Source organism: Mesocricetus auratus, unplaced genomic scaffold (genome assembly GCF_017639785.1).
Source record: "Mesocricetus auratus isolate SY011 unplaced genomic scaffold, BCM_Maur_2.0 Super-Scaffold_100030, whole genome shotgun sequence".
Classification (NCBI taxonomy): Eukaryota; Metazoa; Chordata; class Mammalia; order Rodentia; family Cricetidae; genus Mesocricetus; species Mesocricetus auratus.
The window spans coordinates 6119869-6144691 of NW_024429211.1; the positions used below are offsets into that span (position 1 = coordinate 6119869).

The window sequence follows — 24823 nt, forward strand, 5'->3', positions numbered from 1 at the left end:
AACAAGGCATGAAAATGGTCTGGTATTATTCCTGACTGCATTACAGATGGCTGCACATGGATGCAGACCAGCTGCTCGGCATATCGTGAGCACCTCAGGGTCCCCAGGAGGGAGACAGGGTTCTCAGTAACCTCTGTCTGCATAGAAGTGTCCATAATCTGAATTCATTCATTCATTCATTCACTCACTCACTGACTCATTTATTCATCCTATGATACTGTCTCACATTCATGCTGGAAAAGCAGCAAGGGAAACTGCCTTAGGGATGCGGAAAAACTCAAAGGGTGGCTATCCAGAGGTGGGGAGCTTATTCCCTGGCTTTTGGCAGAAAAATGTGTGCCTCTTAAAAGACTAATTTGAGGTCTATAACAGGTTACTCTCTGTGTGGATATTGGTTCTTTGATGTATAAATTTTAAGCTAAATTATGAATTATATTTCTAAAAAGAAACAGTTCAGCTGTTCTCTTAGGCAGTCAGTTTGGGGCTTTAAATCCCTTTTATTTTCACATAGCCCAAGTAGACATGTGCAGTTGAACAAGGCTGGATTAAAATAACCACACCATTCAACAACAGGGAGTTAAGGGAGAGGAAAAAAAAACCAACCAGAATTCACGTTTGTCAGTTAGTCCTTTTTTAATAAATTTGAATTCATTCAACAAGTTTCATATTGTATCTGTCACTCAATTTTGCTGTTTTTTTTCACGTCAAATAATACCAAAAAATTACATCAATGTGCTTAAGCAAAACCGGGTTTAAGTTTATCTTTACAATGAAATGAAATAGACGTGGATATCAGTCAGGACAGCAACCGCCTATTCCTACTAGAACAATCCTGTACTTACCTTGAACACATCTACTGACTTGGGAAGTAGAAAAATGAGTCATGAATGACATGTTTGTGGGCCATCCCTAGGAGAGGTATGGTGGGTGAGCCACTCTGGGAGGTCACTGTTACAAGGGGCTGTGGTGGTGGTGGGGATTAGTCATTCAGGAAAACATGGCACCTTTCAATGCAGTAGAAGAGGTAATCAGTCCAAGGCACACTCACCAGTGTCCTGGGAATTTTACTCCACCAGGGCAGTCCGTTGCCCCAAGAGTCAATGGTATTCTGATGGTGAGTTCACACTGACATGAAAGTCAGCAGTCTTTCCACGAGTAGCAAAATATGTCACCAGTGGTTCAGTTGGCTTAGAATGGCCAGAAATATGGACTCGTTTTTAGGTGAAGGGTTAAACTATGGATTTATTTTTAAAGTAAGGAATTTCAAAATTGGACACACCTTTTCAGAATGTGTCCACGTGGGGCAAACACCTACAACTGCAATGTGCCTGTCTTCTCCGAGATCATCTCATTGGTGACATTGTCAACTCCACGTTCCGAAAAGAGGAGAAGTGCTTTTGGTGAGAATAACTGAAGACGTCCCCACGTTAGCATCAAAACACACAGTACTGCAGATGGACACGCCACTTAAAGCCTAACGGGGGTATTATTATGGTATGCGTTCTAGTTCATCTGAGATTCAGGGGCAGTGAGTGGCTTATGATGTTGATATCACAACCCCCTCGACTGTCCCGGGGTTGGTAAGCAGGAGTGACTTTTGTCTTAAGGATGATTCCACTCTGGTCAGTCTCTCTCTGCTGGGACTGATGGAGGAGGGCTCTTGAGTAGTCACAGACATATCTAAAAATGATGAAATGAAGGGCTGTCATCAAGGCGTCAACACCGTGAGCCCTCTGCGAAGCATTTCAGTTTGGATAGACAGTATGACTAAGAACTGATGCTCTATTGAGTTGATGAGAAATTAAAGTTCCTGTTCTTAAAAGCTCTTGGCATGGGTAACAGGCACCTCCCATCAGAGGTCCTGGGGGCAACCCTCCATGCATCCACTCACTGGCTCCAATGGGTAATGTAAAGTGACGAGAGGTTACTTTCCTAGAACAGGGATCAGATTCCACTCTTCTGTTAGAACAGCCAGAGTTCTCATCCCAACTCTTCCCACAGCTTTAAAAAATAGAAAAGCCATAAAATAATTTCTTAGGAGAAAAGTACTTTTCTTCTGAAATGGAATAAAGCAAACACATACCCAAGTATCTTAAAATGGATTTTTTTTACAGAATACGTGTGTGTGTGTGTGTGTGTGTGTGTGTGTGTCTGCGTGTAATTACAAATACTACTTAGAATCTAGCTACTATGGTAACTTCGTTGCAGTGTCTATAAAGTTGTGGATCCCAGTCTTGGTGCCAAATGCATATAAAAAGCTCAAAAGCTATTATGACTACACCATGCAAATTTATATCCGGAGATTCCCAGGGGAGCGTACTGCTACTCTTCTGAGCCCCGTGGGGTCTCTGCCTCTGATATGTGGGTATCTCAACTATGCTTCAAAAAAGTTTTTGAGTCACTTTTCTCCCAGAAAAAATAAGTCACAGTTGTTAGTATGATAAATTATCAGTCCCTGACTCCTTCCGCCACATGGCTTGCATTTGGGGGTCTCTCTTCTACATGTGGCACTTACTTGAGTGACAGGATACACAGAGAGATACCTGAAGTATTGAAAGGGATAAGGTCTTTGCAAACATTTGCTTGTCTTTAACACGTTACAATGATAAGGCCACTTACAGGATGTTTTTCGAAACTGTTTAACTTTTTTGTCTCCTTTCACTGTTACCCATGAGAAAGAAAATTTCCAGAGAAAAGCCAAAGGCCAAAATTCACAGGCTCATCTCCAGACAGAAAACAAAGCCAAAGAGAAGTCATCAGAAAAAGACTCAGTAGAGAAGAATGAAGGAGATAAAGGGCATAAAATTCAGTAACTGTCCCTAATGTGAGATTTTTGTGGATTAAGTTTTTTTTCATCTAATATTGGGTTTCTAACGGTCAGATTCCCACATAGTAAAGATGGCTATGGCCACCAAAAAAAAAAATCAAGGAGTTGCAGTCTACACCACACGCATCCTGGGGAGGGTGGTGGTGCCACATGCATGGTGAACAATAATGTTGGACTCGAGGGTGACTCCTGTGTGGGATTTGGGGGTTATTAATTTAGCAGTGCTTTACTGCATGCTTTGCTTTTTAAACCTGCCTTCCAAATGCTTCGCTGTGACACCTGTTCCCACAACTGCAGTCGGTTTATGGATGCCTGTGATAGAAATAGTTTACAAAAAATATATCATCTTTGTTTTTTCTTTAGAAAGAGCTCATCTAAATAGGAAGTTAAGGTTGCGTCTATGAAACCGGTGCACCTTGTCTTGTTTCTACGAGCTTTAAAAAGTCCAAATACTGATGAGGCTGTGGGTCAGAAGGAACCAAAAGAGACTGTGTTTGTGTCAGGTTTCCCTGCTTGCCTCAGGAACGGCCACGGGTTGTTGCATGATCGTGGTGTGTACTGGTCGTGTTCCTGCAGAATCCTAGTCAGTCTAGGAGGAGTTGGGTGTGCTTATGAGACATGTCAGTACAGAAATGAAGGCTGTGAGGATGTTTCTTAAGTTTCCAAAAGTGAGCAGTAGAAACACTGTAGGTTCAATCTTAATTTCTAGATAACAGAAAGTAGTTACATCACAGAATGAAAAATATGACGTCGCATGCTGCCATGATAGCAAGCAGAAGAAACAAAATCTTGGTAATATACATATGTATGCATATTATGCAAATATATTTATATTAACATACAATGTTATAAGAATGGTAACATAACTGCAAGGGGGAAATCACTCTAGATGGTTTTACCTTAGAGTAACAAAGAACCTGAGACGTCTATGCTTCCAGTTAAATAGCGGACCTAGAAATCTGGACAAGATGCAGAGCACATTTTCAGTGACTGAATTTCATTATTAAAATGTGCCACTGTGTTTCCAACAAGACAGTTAAGCTGGACCCACTCAATGTTAACAGAAATCCCCCACATGGATGGGATGGTGGAGTACTTACAATGGGACACTCTTTACTCCCGGTGAGTTGTCAAGAGACAGACACTCAGACATGAGCATGGGAGCTACCAGCCAGGAAGAATCAGGTAAGAGTGCTAACTCGCTACAGACGAGCATACCTGATGAGACAAGCCCACCGCATAGAAGCCAACAAGCCTTGGCTGCAAACCAAAAGAGAGGATGTGAGGTGTACAGCTACCACTGTAGAAGTTCCCAAAGATTAACTAAGAATTCCTTTCTGGTTTTTAAGAGAAAACGTCTAACTTATGGTAACAAAAGACACACTTTGGGATGACCGTGTTTCGCGCCCTCGTTCTTGAGGCATAATATTTAGATACTCGTCCCTTTCAATTGAAAAAGAGAGAGGGAGAAAAAAAACCCTATGACTTTCTTTAATAATGCATCCTGTGTTAAATTGTCCATAGTTGCAAAATGTACGGTATGTGTGTGTATTTGTTTTACATACACAGATAGTCACACCTGCATATATAAACATATACACATACACCCTCATATACACGTGTGTTTTATATATATGTTGAGAAAGTTCACATATATATATACAAGTGTGTGTGTGTGTGTGTGTGTGTGTGTGTGTGTGTGTGTACTGGTATAAAAACTTGACAGGCAGGGTAATATTTCACTCAGTGTTAGATGAAGTCTTTGAAGAAAAATCAAACACAGTCATTCAGTTAACGTAGTACAGCCAGTAAACTAAGTTGAAAAGAGAAAAGGTAAATGGAAACACGATTCTGGACCATCTGTCTATGGCATTCACATCAGTTAGATCAGGGATTTTGATTTTGAGCTGGGAAGACCTCCTCCGCAGGTGGGTCTTCTTGTGCGGCATGCTTCTGTCTCCCATGTACCGCCCATGCCCTTCCCTGGGCATGCTCTGTTTCCTATACTGGATTCCTGAGTTGTCAAAGGATATTGCTGAATTCCTGGTGTCACCAACGCTGCCTGCAACCTCATTCATTTCATTGTGAACCTCCAGCGACGTTAATAGGATATTCCCATGAGCATCCACCTAATTGGAAAAAACAAAACAAAACAAAAAAACAGTACACTCTCAGAAGCTGGCATGCCCGCTAATTTACTCTTTCTATGCAAGCCCAGGACAGAGTGATGTTACAGTGTCATGCAACATGGTTTATGAGAATGTGCGAGATTTAACTGCAGCTTATTAGAGACTGCATTTCGTTAATTCACAAGTCCTTTCAGAGGACGTTAAAGAGAAAGTGAGCCTCACCAAACTGACATTTCATGTTATAGATGAGAATCCTTGCTGAAGAGAAAAACTGAAGTGCAAACCCCTTCTGGGATTTGCCTCTGGGCAAGCAACTGCCCATGATTGTGCACTGAGTGGAAACGGTGGAGGCCTCCCTTCCTTGGCTTCAAGCCAGCAGGTACCATCTAGTCTGGGTCTGGCAATGCCAAAATACCTGTATCACTCAACATCTCTTTCCCAGTCATTAACTCACCAGACACCAAGGTCACAGAGGGAGGCAAGCCCAGCATAGGGGACACTATGACCGAAGGCTTCTCACACACAGCTTTCACTGGGGGTGCATTGATGGGATTACTTCATTTTCTCAGCGTGCTCTGCCATTACCCTCTTACGGTACCTACTATAACTTGAGCACGTCTTAGGAATGGCAGAGTACGAGTAACATTTGGTACCAGCTGTGGTCTCAAGTAGACGTAGGGGCATTCTTAGGAACTTAGCTTGCTCTCTTTGGAACGCTGGCATCGGACCCAGGCCCAACATCTGCTGAGTATGCTCTCTTTCCTCTCAGCACATGGTGGCCCGCTAGCCCTGGCTCTGATTTATTGAAGGCGCCAGAAGACTGTGGAGGAGCACAGAGACCATCCCGATGGTGCTCCTGATGAATGCTGGGGGTAGATACAGATGTGGGTCCTGGCAGAAGGGTCACAACTGTTTCCGCAGTGAAGTCTAACTTTAAAATAATACAGTTTTATTCTTTGCTACATATAACCTTAGACCTTCCATGACAATGCCAGGGATCCAGGTGGTTTTTTTTAGGCTGCCGCAGAATTTTCAGCAGTCTCTCTGTGGATGAGGGACCCTGGGGGAACCTGTGGCTGGGCGCCCCTCATGGATTTTTCCCGTGAACCACGGTGGTTCTGTAGAATGACTTATTGACGTGTTAATTTGTGTCTTCCCAGCTTATAGGAGGCATCCCTTACTCCCACGGAAGACGTTAAGCTGAATGAGAAGGTGGTAAGGCGGGCAGCAAGGACTCCTGACTCCTAAGCAGAAAGAGACGGGCTGGGCGCCACGGCAAGCACTGAGGAGGCTTAAAGAGCTCAGAGTCGCAGCTACCAAAGGCAAGGCGGCCCAGGCTCATGGAGGGCTGCAATGGGTAGAGAGCACTCAGACTCTTGCTACTGGGGTTGATCACACTCCTGTTTGAGAACACCTCTCCAGGTAACTTAACTGTGCCCTCGCTAGATCACTTCTCACTGGCCAGAGCTTACAAGGCGACTCTGTAGACTCAATTAAGGGCACAGCCCTCAAGACAGTTTGTCTTGAATTACTGGATGGACAAACTGTCATTACATGTTGTTTTTTTCCCCTAAGCATGGTAGAGAACTTTTCCAGCTAGAAGCAGAAGGACAAGTCAGAAGACGGATACTAAGCCTAGGGAGGACTTAACTTGCCTTTCATGGGAGGATCTGGAGGAGCAGGTTCATTATGAGGGAATATAGGACACCCCACAGAAGTAAAGACAGACCCCAGATGACAGCAAGAGGTGTCACAACACTCTTAGCCGGTCCCCTGTTGATTGTGGGCTCTTATCTCAGCAGCTTTGGTTTTAGCTTGTAAGATAGGGGCTACCCCACCCGAGCCCAACTCTCCTAAAACTTTCCACCTAAGAGATGTCTGATAAAAATGAATGCTGCTCTGCCGTGGTTAAATTTATGGTAATCTGCCACAGCCACTCTCAGTAATGCTATAGGATGAGGGGAAATATGAGATGTGCATTTGCCTACCATGTGAAACAACACAGGAAAAACAAAAAGAGAGACAGTGTTTTGTTTTGTTTTGTTTTAGGCCAAAGTATGAAACACATCACAAGCAAAGACCCAAATGAAGCGTTCTGTGCAAGGTAAACTAGCTGAATTAACTCAAGTTCTCAAGATAACGGATCTACCCGTGATCTGCCTGTTGGTGGGTGGAGACCCTGCTGCTGTTTCTCTGCCGCTATCATTTTTTGCCACCGACTAATTAATCATAATAATAGAGGACGCTTGGCGGTGAATGGGAAGGTAAATAAGAGCCTGGGCCAGCGAGGTTTTTCTCTATGTCATGCTAAGAAACCCCAACGCTGTGCTTTTAATATGCAGTGCAGAAAGGAATGCTTAAACAGAAAAAATTGTTTCTGAAGCACAAGTACACACTAGCAGGTTCAAGAATAAAAGCTGAATTTGAGAGGCGAGGCGGGAGTCACTTGCACAGGTGACTGAAAAGAATGCTAACAGTGTGGACAGATGCTCTCTTCCCACTTCTGGACAGATCCTGGAGTCTCCTTTTGGTCCCTGGGTAGCTGGTGTGCCTGTAGCAGCAGCTTGGCTCTGTATCTTGGCAGTTCTGACTTGGGTTGGTTTTGTTGTCTGTTTTTCAAAGCAGAGTCTCAGTCTAGCCTCGGGTAACCAAGAACTCACTCCAGAGCACAGTATGGCCTCACACTCATGGTAGGTAGCTCTCTTACCTCATTCTCCTATGTGCTTGAATTAGAGGTGTGGGTCACTAAGCTTACCTTTTTTCTTGGATGTTTTTCTTTTTGAGTTTGTTTTTTTTTCCTCATCATTTTTTAAAATTTACATCTTGAGAAAGGGGGGCCATTATGGAGTTATGGAGAAACCTGGTGCCAGGGAAACGCCCAGGAATTCACAAGGATGATTCCGGCTAAGACTCCTAGCAGTAGTGGAGAGGGTGTCTGAACTGGACTTCTCCTGTAATCAGAATGGTGGCTACTCTAATTGTCATCATTGAACCTTTACCCAGCAGCTGATAGAAGCAGATGCAGAGATCCGCAGCCAAGCACTGGGCCCTAGCTCTGGGAGTTCAGTTGAAGAAAGGGTGGAGGGATTGTATGGGCAAGGATAGGTGTGTGGGGGGGAGGTTCTATATCACTACAGGGAAACCCTGAGACAGCTGACCTGAGCTCATGGAAACTCACAGAGGGTAGATGGATAACTGGGGAGCCAAACTGGAATGGACCTAGGCCCTCTGCATCTGGGTGACACTTGTGTAGCTTGGTCTGTTTGTGGGGCCCCTAGTGGTGGGGCCAGGACCTGTGCCTGATGCGTAAGCTGGCTCTTTTCTTGGAAGTTTTAATGGAGGATGAGGAGATAGTTCCTCTCTCTAGCATCACCCAGATTGATGACTCTGGGATGCACTAAGAATCAACGGTGCTTATACCTTAGTTTTTCAGAATTGAGAAAGCTGGGTGGGGTTGGGTAGGACTTTGAGTTGCCTCTCAGGGTGCCGAGTTTTCTTTTCTTCCAGTCTCCCCTGGGATGACAGACAATGAAGTCCTTGCAATGACCAGAACTGTCTACTGTCTTCAGAGCCAGGGAGACTATTCCAAGGATTTTTTTTTGTTTTGTTTTCAGACTGAGTTGTTACCGGTCCCAGCAAGAAAGGAAGGGGGACAGTGAGGGACTCCCTCACGCCCACTGGCAGCGTGGCAGTAGCAAGGATTGGCTATGGGAGAACCTTGGCCACGCCCACTCACTCTGCCCAAGAAGGGCCACTTAGACTGCCTGTAACGGGGCAGGAAGGAGCCCAGGAAGCGATGGCTGAGCTGGTCTTTGCATATAGGATAGCTAAAAGCTAAAAGCAAGTGTGCAGGTCAGACCCTGTCTTATTAGAGTTTCCTCTCTCTGGCACAGCCCAGAGTGCTTACGACGTTTTAAGAAAGGATATTGAGTGGGTCAGTGAAGGAAGGATGTTCTCAAGGCATCTTGACTCAGAGAGGAGCTGGGAAGGGACTCAGGCAGGTATATCCTGCCATTTAGTTTATTTCGTTACTTCATTCGGCTGCAGTAAAGATGGCCGCCATTCTACCCAGTGCCTGGCTTTATGTCATGAAGACAGCATGCTCATTCACCACGTACTTATATCAGGTGGGGTCCACATTGAATTAGTTTAATTTCACTCTTCTTCTATGTTCCACATTTTAAAAGATCTACGAACATGGTAAGCAGAAATCTTTAAAGAGCTACTTTGTTCCCAAAATTGTGTCAGGGAACATCCCAGAGAGGGAGAGACTGACTTCTTAAAAGTGCCAGTGGGGAACTTCCTCCTTTCCACAGTAACAAGTCATTTGTTACATTATTTAGTATTTCAGAAAGCTTAACAATTTCCCTCCAAGGTGGAAAAGAACTCAGAAAATATAAGTAGCTGTAGAAAAATATGCCTTATTCCCAATGCTATTTAAAAAGAGGAAAACAGAGAGATCTAAAGGGCTCATTGGCCACCCTGTTGCCTCACTGGGGACTGCATTATTTGAGATCATTCCCAAAAAGTGAAAGTACACATCTGCTTCCCGCCAGGGTCATGCATGAGCCAGGCTATGAGCCATGAAGAGGAAAGCAGGGACTCCTCCTCTCAAGCGTACTACCAGCTGGGAACTTCCAACAATGGACAAATACACTTTACCAAAGAATTTGATACACATCTCTAGCTATCAAAAGATGCTACGGGGAAAGTCCATTTTTTTATGAGAATGTAAGGAATTCTAAATGAGCAGTTGTGTGGTGGGGCAGACCCTACCAGCGCAGTAGGAGCAGATCCACGGCGGTGAAGGCCACACACAACCTGCCACAGTGGGGTCGGGTTATATGTATTTTAGCAGGAGAAGCCTGATAGGGGAAACAAATTAAGCCATCTGCCATTTCTGTCGTACAGAGAATGCGCTGGAAGCCGCATAAGCAGTGGCCTGGGCCGTAGAGTGACCAAAGCAAGGTGCAAATACTGCTACGGGAGAAATAAGGACGATTCTGCGGAGAGGGGCATCTGACTTGACTGTTGAGGAAGGGAAGATACCAGTCAAGAGGTGAGTTAACAGAATAAAGGGAAAGCAGACGTGGCACTGTGTGGCAATTCAGGGACCATGCAGGGAGACTGAAGATAGAGAGATCAGGTGGATGTTTTGACATATAGGGACAGACCTGCAAGTCAGTGTCCTGTCTTTTCCCTAGATGCCTGTGACCTTGGCTGTGTGTTTGGCAAGTGACCTAAGGAGGAAGCCTAGTCTGAGGGACACCATGCTGCCTTAGGAACGGGTTAGTAGTTTGCCGAGTTAAAGAATGAAACTTGACCGGTTGATGAAGGTTGATGAAGTTCTCTTGGCTCCTCTGAATGTTGAGGACAAGTTTGCAGCTGTCTTGGAATCCTCCCGAGACAGGACGGGTGAATCCATCATAATTTTATGCAGTTCTGCTTCAGAGAGGCTGAAGCCCTGCAATGGTAGTGCTATCACAAATAATACTTATTCTGATGTGAAAAAGAATGCAAAGATGAGTTGAATTATGTCTCAGCTTAAAATAGCATGACTGCTTTACTTATGGAGCTGTTATCACATGGGTTTCGTTAAAACATGAACCGATGCACAGAAAACTGCTGGAATTTTTGACTGAAATGTTTAAAGGGTATTAAAATTTATTAACTTTTAGAGATCTCATTTTTAAAATCGGTGCTCCTAAAAGAGAAGGTGACCTCCTCCTCTTGTCCTTACCGTCTAGAATGTAGGTCTCAAAATAGAAATAAGTGACTGTGGGAGATCCAAGGCTGACGTTACTTTTTCAGGATGTCAGGTGGCTTGCAATTTTTAAATTGTTTCATGAAGTCTTGTTATTTTGAAGGGTCCAGCTCACACTGACTATAATTAGAGCCAGTGATGTCAACGGAGGTTTTTATTCTGCTCAGAACCTGGACAGGTGCAGCTCTCCAAAATTAAAAGCATCTCATGCAGAAAATATCACAGACGACTTTTTTTTTCTAGACTATGTCACTAGATTGACACTCAGTCAATTCTTTACTTCCCTTCCAGATTCCAGTTAAGTGAAATTTTGTAGTTTTAAAAGAACAAGACAAGATTTGCCATTTGAGGGCCGCACAAGATCTTCCTTCTTAGTGAAGATGAGATTAAGTCTATGATTGCCTGACAAGAATTATAGTTCTGCTTAGCACACAGGGGGCATAGGCTCAAATGCCGGCACACTCCCTCCCACACACACATGGGTGTATTGTGTTATGACATTAAAATACAGTGCCAACTGGTCAACTCCTCAGAAGTCACAACCTGTGCAGATGTAATTTGTGCATTATGAACAAAAGCTTGCTCTGGAGTGCAGAGCCAAGTCTGGAATAAACAGGTAGAATGCATAGATGAACTAAGGTTAAGAGGCTTATACTGCAAAAAAAAATGGAGAAACTAAAAGAATACAGAACCATTTGGAGCATTTACGTATCACTCTGAGAAGTTACAACACTGCGTAACCACTAAGTATATGGAAAAAAACTACTGTAGTTTTACAGCAAGGTCACTAATATTCCTCCAGCAAGTTGTTGGCAGCTAAGACCTGAAATGCCTCCAGGGCTCTCTGCCCATGATGTGGCCATGGGGAAGGCTGTTTGCTCAGGTAAAGACAGGAAGAAGCAGGTTCCCTGCAGTCTGTCAGGGAAAACTGCAGCTGGTCACATTGATACCCCAGAGCCAAGTGACACCGCAGGAAACTAAAAGGGGATTGTTTGGATGGACCCTCTCACCGCTAACCCTCATGCAGAGCCTTTTCTGTCTGGGATGATGTCAGTGGCTCTTCCGTTTCTCGTACTCACCCTACAACCCTTTATAGAAACTTTTCGGGGAGTCTGTTTCACCTTAAAAATTATCACTTAACTCTTACCATGAGGGAGGAATGATCTTTAATGTTTAACTGTGAAAGCATCAAACAGATGTCTAAAATGAGAACACCTGATGTTTATATGCTGGCTTCCAAACGAAAGGATGGAGTGAGACTCGTGCATCTTGAAAAATATGAATATATGTAGAAGCCTCATTGAAACTGCTCAGAGAAGGGAAACAAGATTTAGGGGGAAAACTTCGGGATTTCCTCTGCCTCTAATTGATGTTCTTTCTCTGCTCGGATAATTTTATTTGTGAATGTTACAGGATTGAGCCTTTTCTCTAAATCTAAAAAGATGTTTCTCAGCAATGATGGTTGGGCAGTTTTAAGCAGTCTCATTTAGAGAAAAGGAAAGAAAGCTGCCATTGTTAAATACAGAAGGAAATGGGGAAGGACACCATTCGTGTAAGCATTTGTACATGCGCTTGGCCACAGAGACAACATGGTGTGATTAATTCTCGTTTCCTTGGAAACACCAAGGCCAAGAGATATTGTGTATTCATAGTACAGCGTGATCTCCATAGAAACACAACAGTCTGGAACAGAGTAGATTTTCAAGTAAGATACTGAAGATAATTTTGTCTGTGCAAAACCTAGTTCTATTCAGAGACCAACTTCATCTATGTTCTACGGATGGGAAGGGGCCACGTCCACTCAGTGTCAGGAATCCATCCATTCATGTGTATTTGCCACGCCGCGTCATGCCACATCAGGGACCCATGCCGGCCCAAAGGCACAGGAAAAGGGAAGGAAACCTCCAAGGGCTTGAAAAGTAAGTAGATCTCAAAAGATGAATCAAGCAGCACAACAAAAACAAAGGAAGGAAGGCATAAACTGTCCTTAACCCGGTAGAAATATATTCTTTAGGGTGTGAGGGGGTGTAAGATATAAAAAGGGATGCATTCAGAAAACTGAAGCTGTAACCTCTCACTAAAGTCTCATTTCAATAGCAATGCTTGCATGAGTGGATGCATCCGAGGCCAAGTCCCTTTGTGACTGGCGGGTGAGCATTCCTGAGCTGTGCTCTGGGTTTCTGGGGGAGTGCTGCGCAGAGAGACCAGAGGCAGCAGTTCTGCAGACCTCCTGAGCCTGCGCTGCCTGGGACCTCCACGCTTAATGTTCTCCTCATGTGACGACTGTGAGTGTCAAGAAGGATGGACCAGTGAGGTGACTGCTTATTGCACTGGCAACCTTGGGAGCAGGCTGAACGAATGAACTGATAATCTTACAGTGAAAGGAATATTGAGCTCTTTTAGAAAAGGACTTTCCCCACGTCAGGCAAGAGCCCCACATTGCAGAGTATTTGGGCACCATTGATCCTAATCTGTTCGTTCTAAAGGAAGGTAGTAGGAAGGGATGTTGGGCCTCTCCAGCACCTTCTCCAATGTTGATTAGATAGGAACCCTGGAGGCTTGCCCTGGGAATGTTTTACAGCATGGTAGGCGGGGCCGCCTGCCCAGCTGGATGGAGATGAACTGGGAGGTTAGGTACAGTGCAGCAGGGCTGGTGTGCCCGGGCCATGGAAGAGCCTACCCGGTTGCTTTCGCTCTTCGAACGGTCGTTCTTGGCTTTGGCTGTCTTCTCCGCAAGCTTCTTTTGCCTTTGGGGACCTCTTCCAAAGAAAATGTAGTTGACAAAGGCATACTCCAGAAGAGCCAGGAACACAAAGACGAAGCAGCCCATCAGGTACATGTCGATGGCTTTGACGTAGGGGATTTTGGGCAGCGTCTCCCTAAGGTGAGTGTTGATGGTTGTCATGGTTAGCACGGTGGTGATCCCTAGGAAACAAGCACAGTGTGAGTTCTTCCTCCCAGGTCCCAGCCCTCCCAAGGCAATGCCTTCTAAGACCCTGGACTGACCGTCCCCAGAACAAGCTATCGGTCCTGTGGCAACACGCCATGCTTTGGAGCAGCAAGCAGGCATCACCAATTGGGAAGCAAACCTCACCCGGCCACTCCTCAAGCAAGGTGAAGGGTGTCTGGGGAGAGCAGAAGGTGAGATGTCTGGGCCATCTTGGAAGAATGCTCTCCCTTGAGTTTTTAGAACAAATGTCAGGTAGCCCAGGGATGTAACCAAAGAACTGAGTGCCTGGTTACAATACATCAGGAAGAGGACAGAGGATTGTGGCCTCAGGGATCTGGTCACCAGGGAAACTAAGAGTGGCTACTTTTCCTATCGCAGGGCTTTCTGGAAACAGAGTCTGAGGAGTATTTCCTGATTAGGAGGAAACCCAGTTTTAGGCTGAGAGAGCCAGGGGCAGATAGATTCACCCTGGAACCACTTCCCTCAAGGAGCAAAGACTCCACGACAAGCTGGGTGAGAAGGTTAGCTCAGAGGGATGCGTGCGGACTCTGCTTCTATTGGAGTCTCAGGTTTGAACAGCGAGAAGCTCCTCTGTAAAGCACTCTGCTGGGTTCTTCACAGAGTCCTGTATAGAGGATTTGAGTCTGCGTCAGGCAGTTGGTTGTAGTCCTTAAGACAAAATAAGCAGTGCATTTTGTAACTGTCCCTCCCACAGCAGGAGACATAGAGCCTTCTATACAGAGATTACAAATTAAGTGAACTGAGGCCATAGTCATCAGAGGACATGCTGAGCAGACATGACTAGGTCTTGCTGAACACAGGGAAGTTGTGTCTGAGTGAGTAACTAATCTCTGAGTGTCACAGCAAGAACAAACTTCGAGCCTGCCTCGGGACCCGTTGTGTTGCAAACGGAGGATAGATGCTCTGAAGGCCCAGCTTTAAAGGCCAGCCTTTAGGCTAGGCGTTGGTGGCGTACGCCTTTAATACCAGCACTCAGGAGGCAGAGGCAGGCGGATCTCTGTGAGTTTGAGGCCAGCCTGGTTTACAGAGCAGGCTCCAAAACAATACAGAGAAACCTGTCTCAAAAAAACAAAAAAATAAATAAAATAAAAAATAAAAAAAATAAAGGCCAGCCTTTTCCACGAATGCACCGACATCCCTGAGTGTGGGCGGAATACTCGCCCTCCATTCTCAGGTAAGGATCTACTCTCCTAAGAAGATGCTCAAAGGGGCAGAGACTGGCAGTTGATCTTTCTCATTTCACTAACACACACACACACACACACACACACACGCAAACACACACACACACACCACACACAGAGACTGGTGTCAATCTTTCTCATTTCACTAACACACACACACACACACACACACACACACACAATCAGTGGCATGACTGGAGCTCAAGGCAGGAGTGGTGTGGTGGGGTTTCTGATGCAGGGCCAGGACTGCAGGGGAGGGTTTCTGTTTATTGTCTTGGTTTGCAGCCCCCTGGATGCCCGTCTGTTCCCAGAAGCCTGTGTGTTCACCCTGTGTTTCCCAGAGCTGGCCCGGGGCTGTAGAGCTCAGCCATCCATAAGGGAAAAGCAGCAGAGAAGCAAGAGAAGGCTTCTTCAGCACCTTCCTCTGACCCGGACCCTGACCCTAAGAGACTGCTAACAACGGAGAACCCCAAAGAAGCAAGAAACTATTTTTACACATAATTGCGAACCACGGTTGCTTGTGAAACGTTTAGAAATCTCAGATGTCAGAATATTTTAAGACTCCCTTTAACATTACATTCATGTGCACCTGGGGACTTTTAAAAAATTTGAATGTGGCAATGGGATAATTACAGTTTGCAAATAAATGTGAAAACACCATGCAAAAGCTGCAAAATTAGACCTCCTCACCATTCTTCAAAAAAAAATTGCCGTGTTCATCACTACTGTTTTTCTCACCCCCAAGAGGCAATCACCAGCATCTACTATCAACTCAGCAATGAGGAACGGATGTCCCCCTCGGTGGCCTCTAATGGTAATCAGCATCATATGGCCGTGCACATGAGTGGAAAATCTGACATGGCCATTCAGGAAGTCAAATGGTAGAGCAAGGTATTATAATAACTGTCCTTTGAAAACTAGCAGGACCCCCCCCAAAAAAGACTACACAATCCCCTCTGAGGGTGGTGTCACCAGTGACCTGCTAGGTTCTTACCTGGACAGCCCCCACTGGCTCTAGGAGCACAGCTGTCTGTGGCCCTCCAGGAAACAGGATCACTAGACTTCTATAAGGAGCTGTTCTGTTATAGCCCTGGTACCTGTCTCTTGAGCCTCTACTGCTGGTCTGACTTCGCAGCCCTCCAGAGGCAGAGCCTGTTGTGAGTCACACTAGTGGAGTCCCTACGACGTGATCTCTGCTTAGATCAGCGAGGTACCAAGAACACTTGAAAGCAAGCCCCTTCACCACGAGGAAGCTGGATTGCGCTCATCCGTTCCTCAAAGACTAACTGTTTCCCGTTGTGCTGATACTTTACAGGTAAGCAGGTGCAGAGTCTGTAGTAGCAGGCAGAGTTCAGAGGGTCGCATCTGCTGTGGGTTTCATCCCTTGCATACCTTGCCTCTTTGGTTCTTTATAATGGCTATAGCCACTGTTCGGCAGCAGAGTCACTCTGAAGCTCATGACACTTCAGTGTAGACGGGTCTTTTCCAGGCTTTGAGGAGGGGTCCCAGGAATTTTTCATTTGTTTATAATTTTTCATAAAGGGAGAACCTCAAACTGTATAAACTAATAACTGCTGCCTTTGGATCTGTCCCTAAAAATTCAGTCTCTTAAGTTTGTGGATGCAAAAAAATATCAGCTAGTCCAGGAAAGAGGCATCTAGGGTAACTAAAACCATGCAGAAGTAAAACCTGCAGACAACCTCTGTCAGTTGCACAGAACACTAATATTTAAAAAAAACCCTTCCCCTTTGGAAGTACATAGAAGTCCTAATCCTTGAATACTTGATTCTTTCCCGAGTGTTACTTTATACAGGGGACAACTTCAGGAACTCTGCTAAGAAAAATGTCTAACCCAGAAAGACACCTGCACAAGTTACATAGCTATAGATCTAGCATAAGTGTTCACACACGCACAGTGTCTTAGAAAACAGCCCAAGAAGGCGAGAGGGAGAGCTGGACTATGCCTTTGTGTTAGGTGCTTTGCCAACAAATGTGTCACTAGTTCTTTGCCTACAGCATTTGAAAGCTCCATTGTTAGGTTCATCTCCATGAACTCTACCGAGGGCAGAGAAGACTGATCTGCGCATAACTCATCACCTCGTCATATTTACAGGATAACCTTTGTCCATGAAGTTTTATAACAATTAGATGAGCATAGAATAGTGCTCCTGAAAATACTAGCTTTCCTTTAATAAGCAAATCCTAAAAATAATGTCATAACCTATAAGGCATATTGTGTATCAGTTAATATTCTCATTATTAAATAATCAATGGGCAGCAAACTTCACTGGCATTTTTGGGAATTACTCACAATTAGTCGCTTATTTCAATGCTCATCACATTGTGTAATTTCAATTATGTGCTGTAATATTTGATGATTTCTTTTTCCAGGACTTGAAAGAGAAGAAAGCTCAAATTCATCAAATCTTTCTGTCTGTGGAATCATCTCGACCAGGCAATATTAATCCTTACTTTAAAATCAAGTGTCAAAATAGCTATATGATATAAATATTCCTGAAGACATATTTTCCCTTTCATGGGCATGGAAATTCACATTTGGGTCTTATAATTAAATTAACACATCAAGAGACTCATGCATGAAATTACTGTCTCAAGATAAAGCGTGACTATGAGGGTGAAGCTGGTGTCGTGATGTGCAGAAACTGTACCTGCACTCTGGCCTTTAAGCTCCCTTTATACCATAATGACGTGTCCACACTACATGTTACATAGGACTCAATAGAAGCACATACCAAGCGCAACTCGAGCGGCAGATGCATCATAATTGATCCAGAAGGACACCCACGAGAGGATTGTGATCAGTATCGAGGGCATATACGTCTGAAGAATGAAGTAGCCAATGTTTCTCTTCAGCCGAAAACTCAGCGAGAGTCGAGGATAGGCACCTACAGTAAACACACGAAGGCACAGTGAAGAACATGGCATACCGTCTGCCCCTCCTTCCAGACGTCAACAGCATGCACCTGAAAACTCCACGAACTGAGAAGCCACCCACTACCGCGCGGTTTGGGATGGTATTTACAGAGGACTGGAGCAGGGAGTGTGTACCAGTTTGCAGGATAATGCATAACGAGGACATTACTCTTGGGCCAAATGCTCAGCCGAGAGCTGCTTCCGGGGAGGTTTTAGGGTTGGAGGACAGAAAAACAACAAACGTTCCGTTCAGTTTTTCGCTGATGACCGTTCACTTTTTATCCTTGGAAGAGGAAGGAAATTTGGTTCAAGATTTTACTACGCGAAACTGCTGTAACAAGTCGTGCTGTCTGCCCATTTGGAGCGTTGGGGCCATGGGCTCTGCACTGCAGAATCAAGGAGAGTTCAGGAACACATAGAGTTGGAGGGGTGGGAGGGAAATCCAGTCTACTAAGGTGCCTTACTGGCCATGGAAATAGACACGAAGGAGAACCTCAGCGAAGTACTTTCTCGCATGCAAATGCCAGTAACCATCCTGGGACTTGTATCCTGGGCTCTAATTACCACTGCCACCAGGAGAGCCAAAAGCAGAGCCTCGGGATGCCACATTGATATGGCATTTGTTCACCCTGTTTGGTAGCGTCTCTCAGAATAAGGCAGGCGTAACCTGTGCTTTTCTCCTCCATTTCAACACCACCGAGTCACCGGTTATAACTCTTACAGTTGTCCCAGATCCTCTCTGTCCTGGATTGGAACGAGGCTGGAAAAAGCAGAAAGTCCCAAGGGACTTTTTAACCACCCACTTCCTGGCCCCTCCCGCAGTCTGTTGAGGGACGGGGGTCTTTCTTCCCAAGACAGTCCAGCCAGAGCTCTTCTTAGACACATCACCTCTTCTCATCTGAGGAATGGCTACGCGCTTTCAAGTACGCAAGTGGATAATCAGTGTTTACTTATCACAAACCACGAAGAAATTCAGTTTAAGAGAAATCTTTGATGTGTGTAATTTTACTACTTATTGAAGGAAAAAGCATCTTGGCACACCAGGGAGATGAAGACACCTGTGTACTGTTACATAAAGGACTGAATTCTGCATGAATATCGATGCTGCCAGGCAAAGAGCATCTTGGATGTTTTCAGAGTTAAGCAATGCCTTATCCTCGGAATTGCAAATGGCAGGTCACATGCATGTATACAAAGTATCAGAAGCACGTTTAAAGGCCATCTCAGAAAGTTAGGAATTCCATCCTAAGCTCAACGACTTTTATAAAACCCAAACAGCAATTTTAAAACCCAAACATTCAAACACAATACGACCCAAAGGTATATTGGTTTGACACTCACATCTGAGGAACAATGCTAGGACACTATGGAAACCTTTTGTTTTGCACAGCTAAGCCACTGCGTTTCTGAAACGCTAGAAAACTGAGTATGTGTCGTCAAAACACTGACGTTCCTGACATGCACAGTCATGAATCTGAGCCAAAGCGGCCTAAGCAACATGGGCACGCCAAAGCCACAGTGAAGCTGTGGAATGCAATACGGCCAAGCACCACCGACAAAACCAAACAGAAAAACCGAACAAAGATGATGACGGTGACAGCAACAACACACATCCATTACACAGCCATTCTTGGTCACTGAGAACCTTTTTGCTGTTGAAAGCATCAGTTTCGAAGGCTATGCTCATGGCCTAAGCCTCAGGTGACCTTTGAGTTTCCTACACGGTAGCTTCAACGCGGGGAGGCTTCTGCTCTTCCGCACCCTGTGCCTGCATTTTCCACACTTTGCTCCCTGCCCTTACCCCCCTCGTCCGTGTGTTTGTCCCTACACGCACGTCTTCTGCAGCAGGATCACTCAGCGGTATGCTTATTAGTGCACGTGAAGATGTCCCGTTGTTTTAGGCCGTGACTGCCTACTGCTACCCACACTTCCAGTCTGAATCACATGAAAAGAAAACAAACCAATTTCTAGACCTGCCATTTAAAGGCTAGCTATGCAGAACGTCCTCCGTTCCCTCCAGTGTGTCTGTGTAGTTTGCTTTGGGGGGGCCAATCAAATGCACGTATCACGTTGCCAACGTAACACCGACGCTGTCACAAATGACACAAAATGTGTGCAAACACGATGCAAAATTCTCCCCGATGTCTCACCAAATACATATACATGAAAACTGGCTCATAGATAGGAGATCCCGGACGTTGAGGAGTTAGGTGATTCCCACTTCTGCAAAAGCTATGAACACTATTTTTAAGGATGACTTCATGCAGAGTTCTTGGGGTAGACTGACTCTTTTCACTGCCTTGCTGGTGCATGGGGCTTTTTTTTTTGACAGTTACTAGTTAGTTTGTAACAGGGGCCTGGTCAGCACTTTCTCCAGCTTCCACATGATAGTGCTGGGTGCTTCGCGACCTTTAACAACTCCCATGAGGTAAAACCTGCCGTTTCAATCACTTTCTAGGTAAAAAGATCTACTACTACTACTACTACTACTACTACTACTACTACTACTACTACTACTGAGCTACATTCCCAACCTTAATTTCTTCAGTGGACTATTCCTGATGTGCCCTTTTTATCCCTGTCCATGTAAATCCTCACTTGGATTCTAGGTAAGCATTTCTCCAGCTGTATGTTTTAAAAACTTCTAATGGGGGGCTGGAGAATTGGCTCAGGTTTAGAGCACTGGATGCTCTTCCAGAGGTCCTGAGTTCGAGTCCCTGCACCACATGGTGTGTGTGTGTGTGTATATATATGTATATATATATATATATATATATATACATATATATACACATATATATGTGTGTGTGTAGAACACTCATACAAAAAATAAATAAAATAAAAAGTAAATAAAATATAAAAAACTTCCAATGGGTTAGAATGGGAACATAGAGACATTTGTGTGTAATTATATTTATTCATTTATTTTTCTCTTTTGACTGCTGCTGTGGGTTGGATGCAGGTACTCAGATCGTCTGGGAAGCATCCAAAGCTGAGTTCTATCTCCAGCCCTGTCTCCAAAAAATGCTTTTATACATGGGTTCAGTGTCTCTGAAGGTTACTAAGTCTGACTTTGAACTTGTGGTCCTCCTTCCTCATCCTCCCAAGAAAAGAAAGTACCATCACACTGGATTCCTTATGATTACTAAACCTCGTTTTAGTCTTGGTTCATAACATATTCACCGAATGAATAAACTATTCTGAGGGCTGGCGATCATTTCAGAGTTTGACATGAGGTGAAATTCTACACTGAACTTTTGTTCCATTTTTCAAATACCATATGTGAATTGAAACTTCTACAAAACAAGAGTTGGCATGTATGTACAGTCCACGCCGTGTAATTGTGGAGTGTATGCCATGCCCTTGAGGACTCCCAGCCTGTAATCTGCAGGCTCAGACCCTCCATCCCACACATATGTTTCAGAAAAACAAGAGAACATCAACACTATCCTAAACTCAAATCAAGCATATTAAAATACTAGGGAAGGAAGGTTTCTTCATTTTCCTTTAATTTTTACCATGCCTCTGTGTAAGCATGCTAGTGTTTAGTCAAGTATATTTTCATTGCTTCAATATTTGCCCATTACTTCTTGACTGCAGATTCAAATCCATTGTCTTTAGAAAATACCCACTTGACTCGATTCCATTTGCATGAATCTTTACTGTGTGCTTCCTCCAAACGTCACTGGTCGCCTTCTTGAATTGTTGTCCTGCTTGTTAAAATCTAATTACTGATATTCACTGAAGTTAGATCTCTGTTGGCAGCCGTACATTCCCCAAGATGCATGTGAGGCGTGCAATGGCAACCTTGAATAAAACCCTGCCTCACAAACCACACACCAAATGCACCCGCATACCAGTACATGAAAATAGCACCATTTAGTTGTTCTCCAGACTCTGAAACTGAGCTTAATATGCAAAGCATTCAGTGTCTTCACAGCATTATTTAGTTTGAAATTATATGTCAGACTAAGATCGTAGTGAAGCAATTTCGACACTGACTCTTGGTTTGTGTTCTGGTATCAGTATTAGACCATGCTAGTGATAATTTCCTTTTCTTCTTTCTCCACTGTGGGTGAAATAATCTTTGCCTCAGTCACCATGACTTATGTTACACCACAGGAACAAAACTCCCAAAACGCTGTGATTTACAACCATGATTTTTTTTCACTACCTACATAGTCACTCGGTTCTTTCTATCCACAAACTGCGGGATGCTGTAATTGTGGTGCCACTTAGACTTCCCACCAGTTTCACTGGCCATGCCTCATTGCCAACCTCTACGTCATCAGGGTGAGAATGTTCAACCTTCGTCCAGGAAAGAGCAACAAATATTTTTAAAATGCAATTTAATTTAACACATTTCTCAAATTTCTATGTCCCCAGTCAAATTTCTTAATAGTTTCTCGAGTATAACTTTAGAAAAAAAACCTATTCCAATACTATCTGAAACCAACATACAGAAAGGGAAAAGCTACTGAAATTGTGTGGGAACATTTGTCCTCAGGCAGCACTGGAGATAACAGTCAGAATGACAGAACCAAATTCTACAAGATCATCAGAAGCTTCTATGAAGACACCATTAATCCAATTTCAGAAATGCATTCAAATTCTGGAAATTTGCCAAGACAAAGAGTTGAGAATTAAGAAAATATACTGTTTTTATAACATTATCTGTCTATCACACACATTCTGTTTTGAAAAAAAACGAAACACTATTTTAGCATTTATCACATGCACTAGACCTTACTCTGAGGTGTAAGAGTGAGCATAGCCCAACACAAGCATGAAGAAGGAGGAATCTCCAAGAATGCCTGACCAATAAGAGTCCCACAGAGGCAGCCTGGGCAAGTCCAAGCTACCTAGAGCAGCACTGAGGAACATGTTACATCATGCATGCACATACATAAGATTTAGTGGTTTGGGTTTCCCACACATTGAAATCAAATACTCATAGCTAAATAAATTCTTTTTGGATGAGGGGAAGAAATGCTTATAAGGTAAGGAGTCCTTACAAAGCCAGAGAAGCCAGGAATAAGATTCCTGAATGCCAGTAAAACCTAAGAATCATCAGAGACGACTGATCTTCTTCGAAGTAAGGCCCTATGCCAATTCATATGGTCTTACAGATGTACAAGTCCCCATGTAGCTCTTAACAGATCATACGCTGATATTGGCAAGGTTAAACAACACAATATGTGCTGTGGGAAATACATGGGAATTTTCCCTTATATTGATACAGATATAAGTATATATATATATGTATGTATACATACAGATAGATATAGATGTGTAGATATGTAGATACATAGATACACAGACATATAGATACACAGACGGGAAATTTCCCAAGGAATCATAGCCAATAGCTAATAAAATTGAAAAGCAGCAAGTACCCTAAAAGACAGCACTACAAGATGCAAGATGATAATAGAAATGCAGAGCCCTGGTCTGGTGCCCGTGTGCCAGTGCAGATACAGGCAGGTTCCCCAGTAGATGCTGAGTCGACGGGCAGAGGTACAGTCCCTGAACAGCATACTGTTCCAAGTCAGGGCTTGCTTGGCAAAATGATCCAGCAAAGATGCTGATCTCAACCCTTTCTCCCTAGATGCATTGAGAGCTATGCCAAAGCCAGGCTCTGGACCTCCGTCTTCCTAAATTTCCATCACTATGTAGGCATCAATATTTTTGAGTATCCCACTAAAGATGTGCACATAGACTGTCAAGCTAGCTTTGTAGACCAGTACCAACCATTCCAATGTATTTGTAAAGCAACAAGATGAGATTCCTGGAGCTGATGCAGAGTGGATCTAGGCACATGTGCCTTTTCCATTTCCAGGCAGCATCTGAAGGACTCTCATCTCTGTCTTCTTGAAGAAGCACCAGTGCTATTCTTGGGGGGCCTCATCACACTATCTTATTCAGTCATAAGTTACCTTTGACTTTGCAAGATAGACCCAAATTAAAAATAGTGCACTTGGGGTACCCTGTGCATGCCTGAAATCCCAGCACTTAGCAGGAGGTTCAAGGCCAGCCTAAGCTACACAGTGATAACTTATATATATATATAAAAGGGATAGTGTGACACTAATTCTCTTCTGTCATTACTGGTCACTTCAATATATGCTGAAAAAAATCTAGGAACGAGAGGAAAGGAAACATGTGAAATGGAAGAGAGAGGGAAAAGGAAAATAGATTTCAAGCCGAAAATGCACAGCAAGCGGGCTGAGTGCCCTTTCAGTCTCCACAGTAAAAGTGCCCTTTTGGATCATGTAGTGCTTCCCCAGAGAACAGGTGCTCAGATGACGCAGCTTCATAGTTGATTTGGATTATTACTGCTTTTGAGGCTGTCCAATCTCATGGATCCCCTACTTCCTTGTATATAAAATCAGGACAATAATGCAACTAGCAATAGAAGAAAATGTGCTGAATTACAATTCATTAAAATGAAAATCTCTCATGTTGAAACTGTTTATAATCAAGAAAGTTAAAGACAAGTATAGAAACGAATATTTATAAGAAATATATCTGATTAAAAATGTATCTAGAGCATTTAAAGAATGCTTACTCCTCCTCAAAAATATCTCAGGTAAAGTAACCAAATTAAGAGATTGGGAAAGGCATAGAATATGCATTTCTCTAAAGAAAATAGACACATGGATACCTGTCATGTGAAGAGATTCTCAGCTATATTTCTTACTTGAAAAAATGCAAGTCAAACACACAATAAGACACCACTTAATTTCTACTAGGATGATTCTAATCTCAACAACAGGGTGGTCAGGGGGTGGTGTAAAACTAGACTCTATATGTGCAGCTGGTGTCAATGCAAAATAGCTATATCACTTTAGTCAACAGTCTCAAATTTCCACAAAAGGTTAGAGCATCACACGAGCTAGTAATTCCACTCTTAAATACACAGACACACTTCTTTAGAGAACACAAAACACACATATGCATTATCAGATGAAAATCACAGTGTTGCTTATAATTTATTGGTCAGGGAGGCCTCAC

At 43.8% G+C, this 24823-nt stretch overlaps 1 protein-coding gene across 2 annotated transcripts in view; it reads right to left on the minus strand.

Annotated features, from left to right (window-relative positions):
* Positions 1-614: 614 nt before the first annotated feature.
* The window catches only part of Gabrb3 (gamma-aminobutyric acid type A receptor subunit beta3), a 251789-nt gene continuing 227580 nt past the window's right edge, over positions 615-24823 (minus strand). For both annotated transcript variants that reach the window (XM_005082588.4, XM_005082587.4), the window contains exons 7-9: positions 17629-17781; positions 13401-13645; positions 615-4956 (exon numbers count right to left, since the gene is read on the minus strand). In XM_005082588.4, the coding sequence (XP_005082645.1) occupies positions 4615-4956; positions 13401-13645; positions 17629-17781 (740 nt within the window). In that variant the 3' untranslated portion in view covers positions 615-4614. The remainder of the gene's footprint in view (positions 4957-13400; positions 13646-17628; positions 17782-24823) is intronic.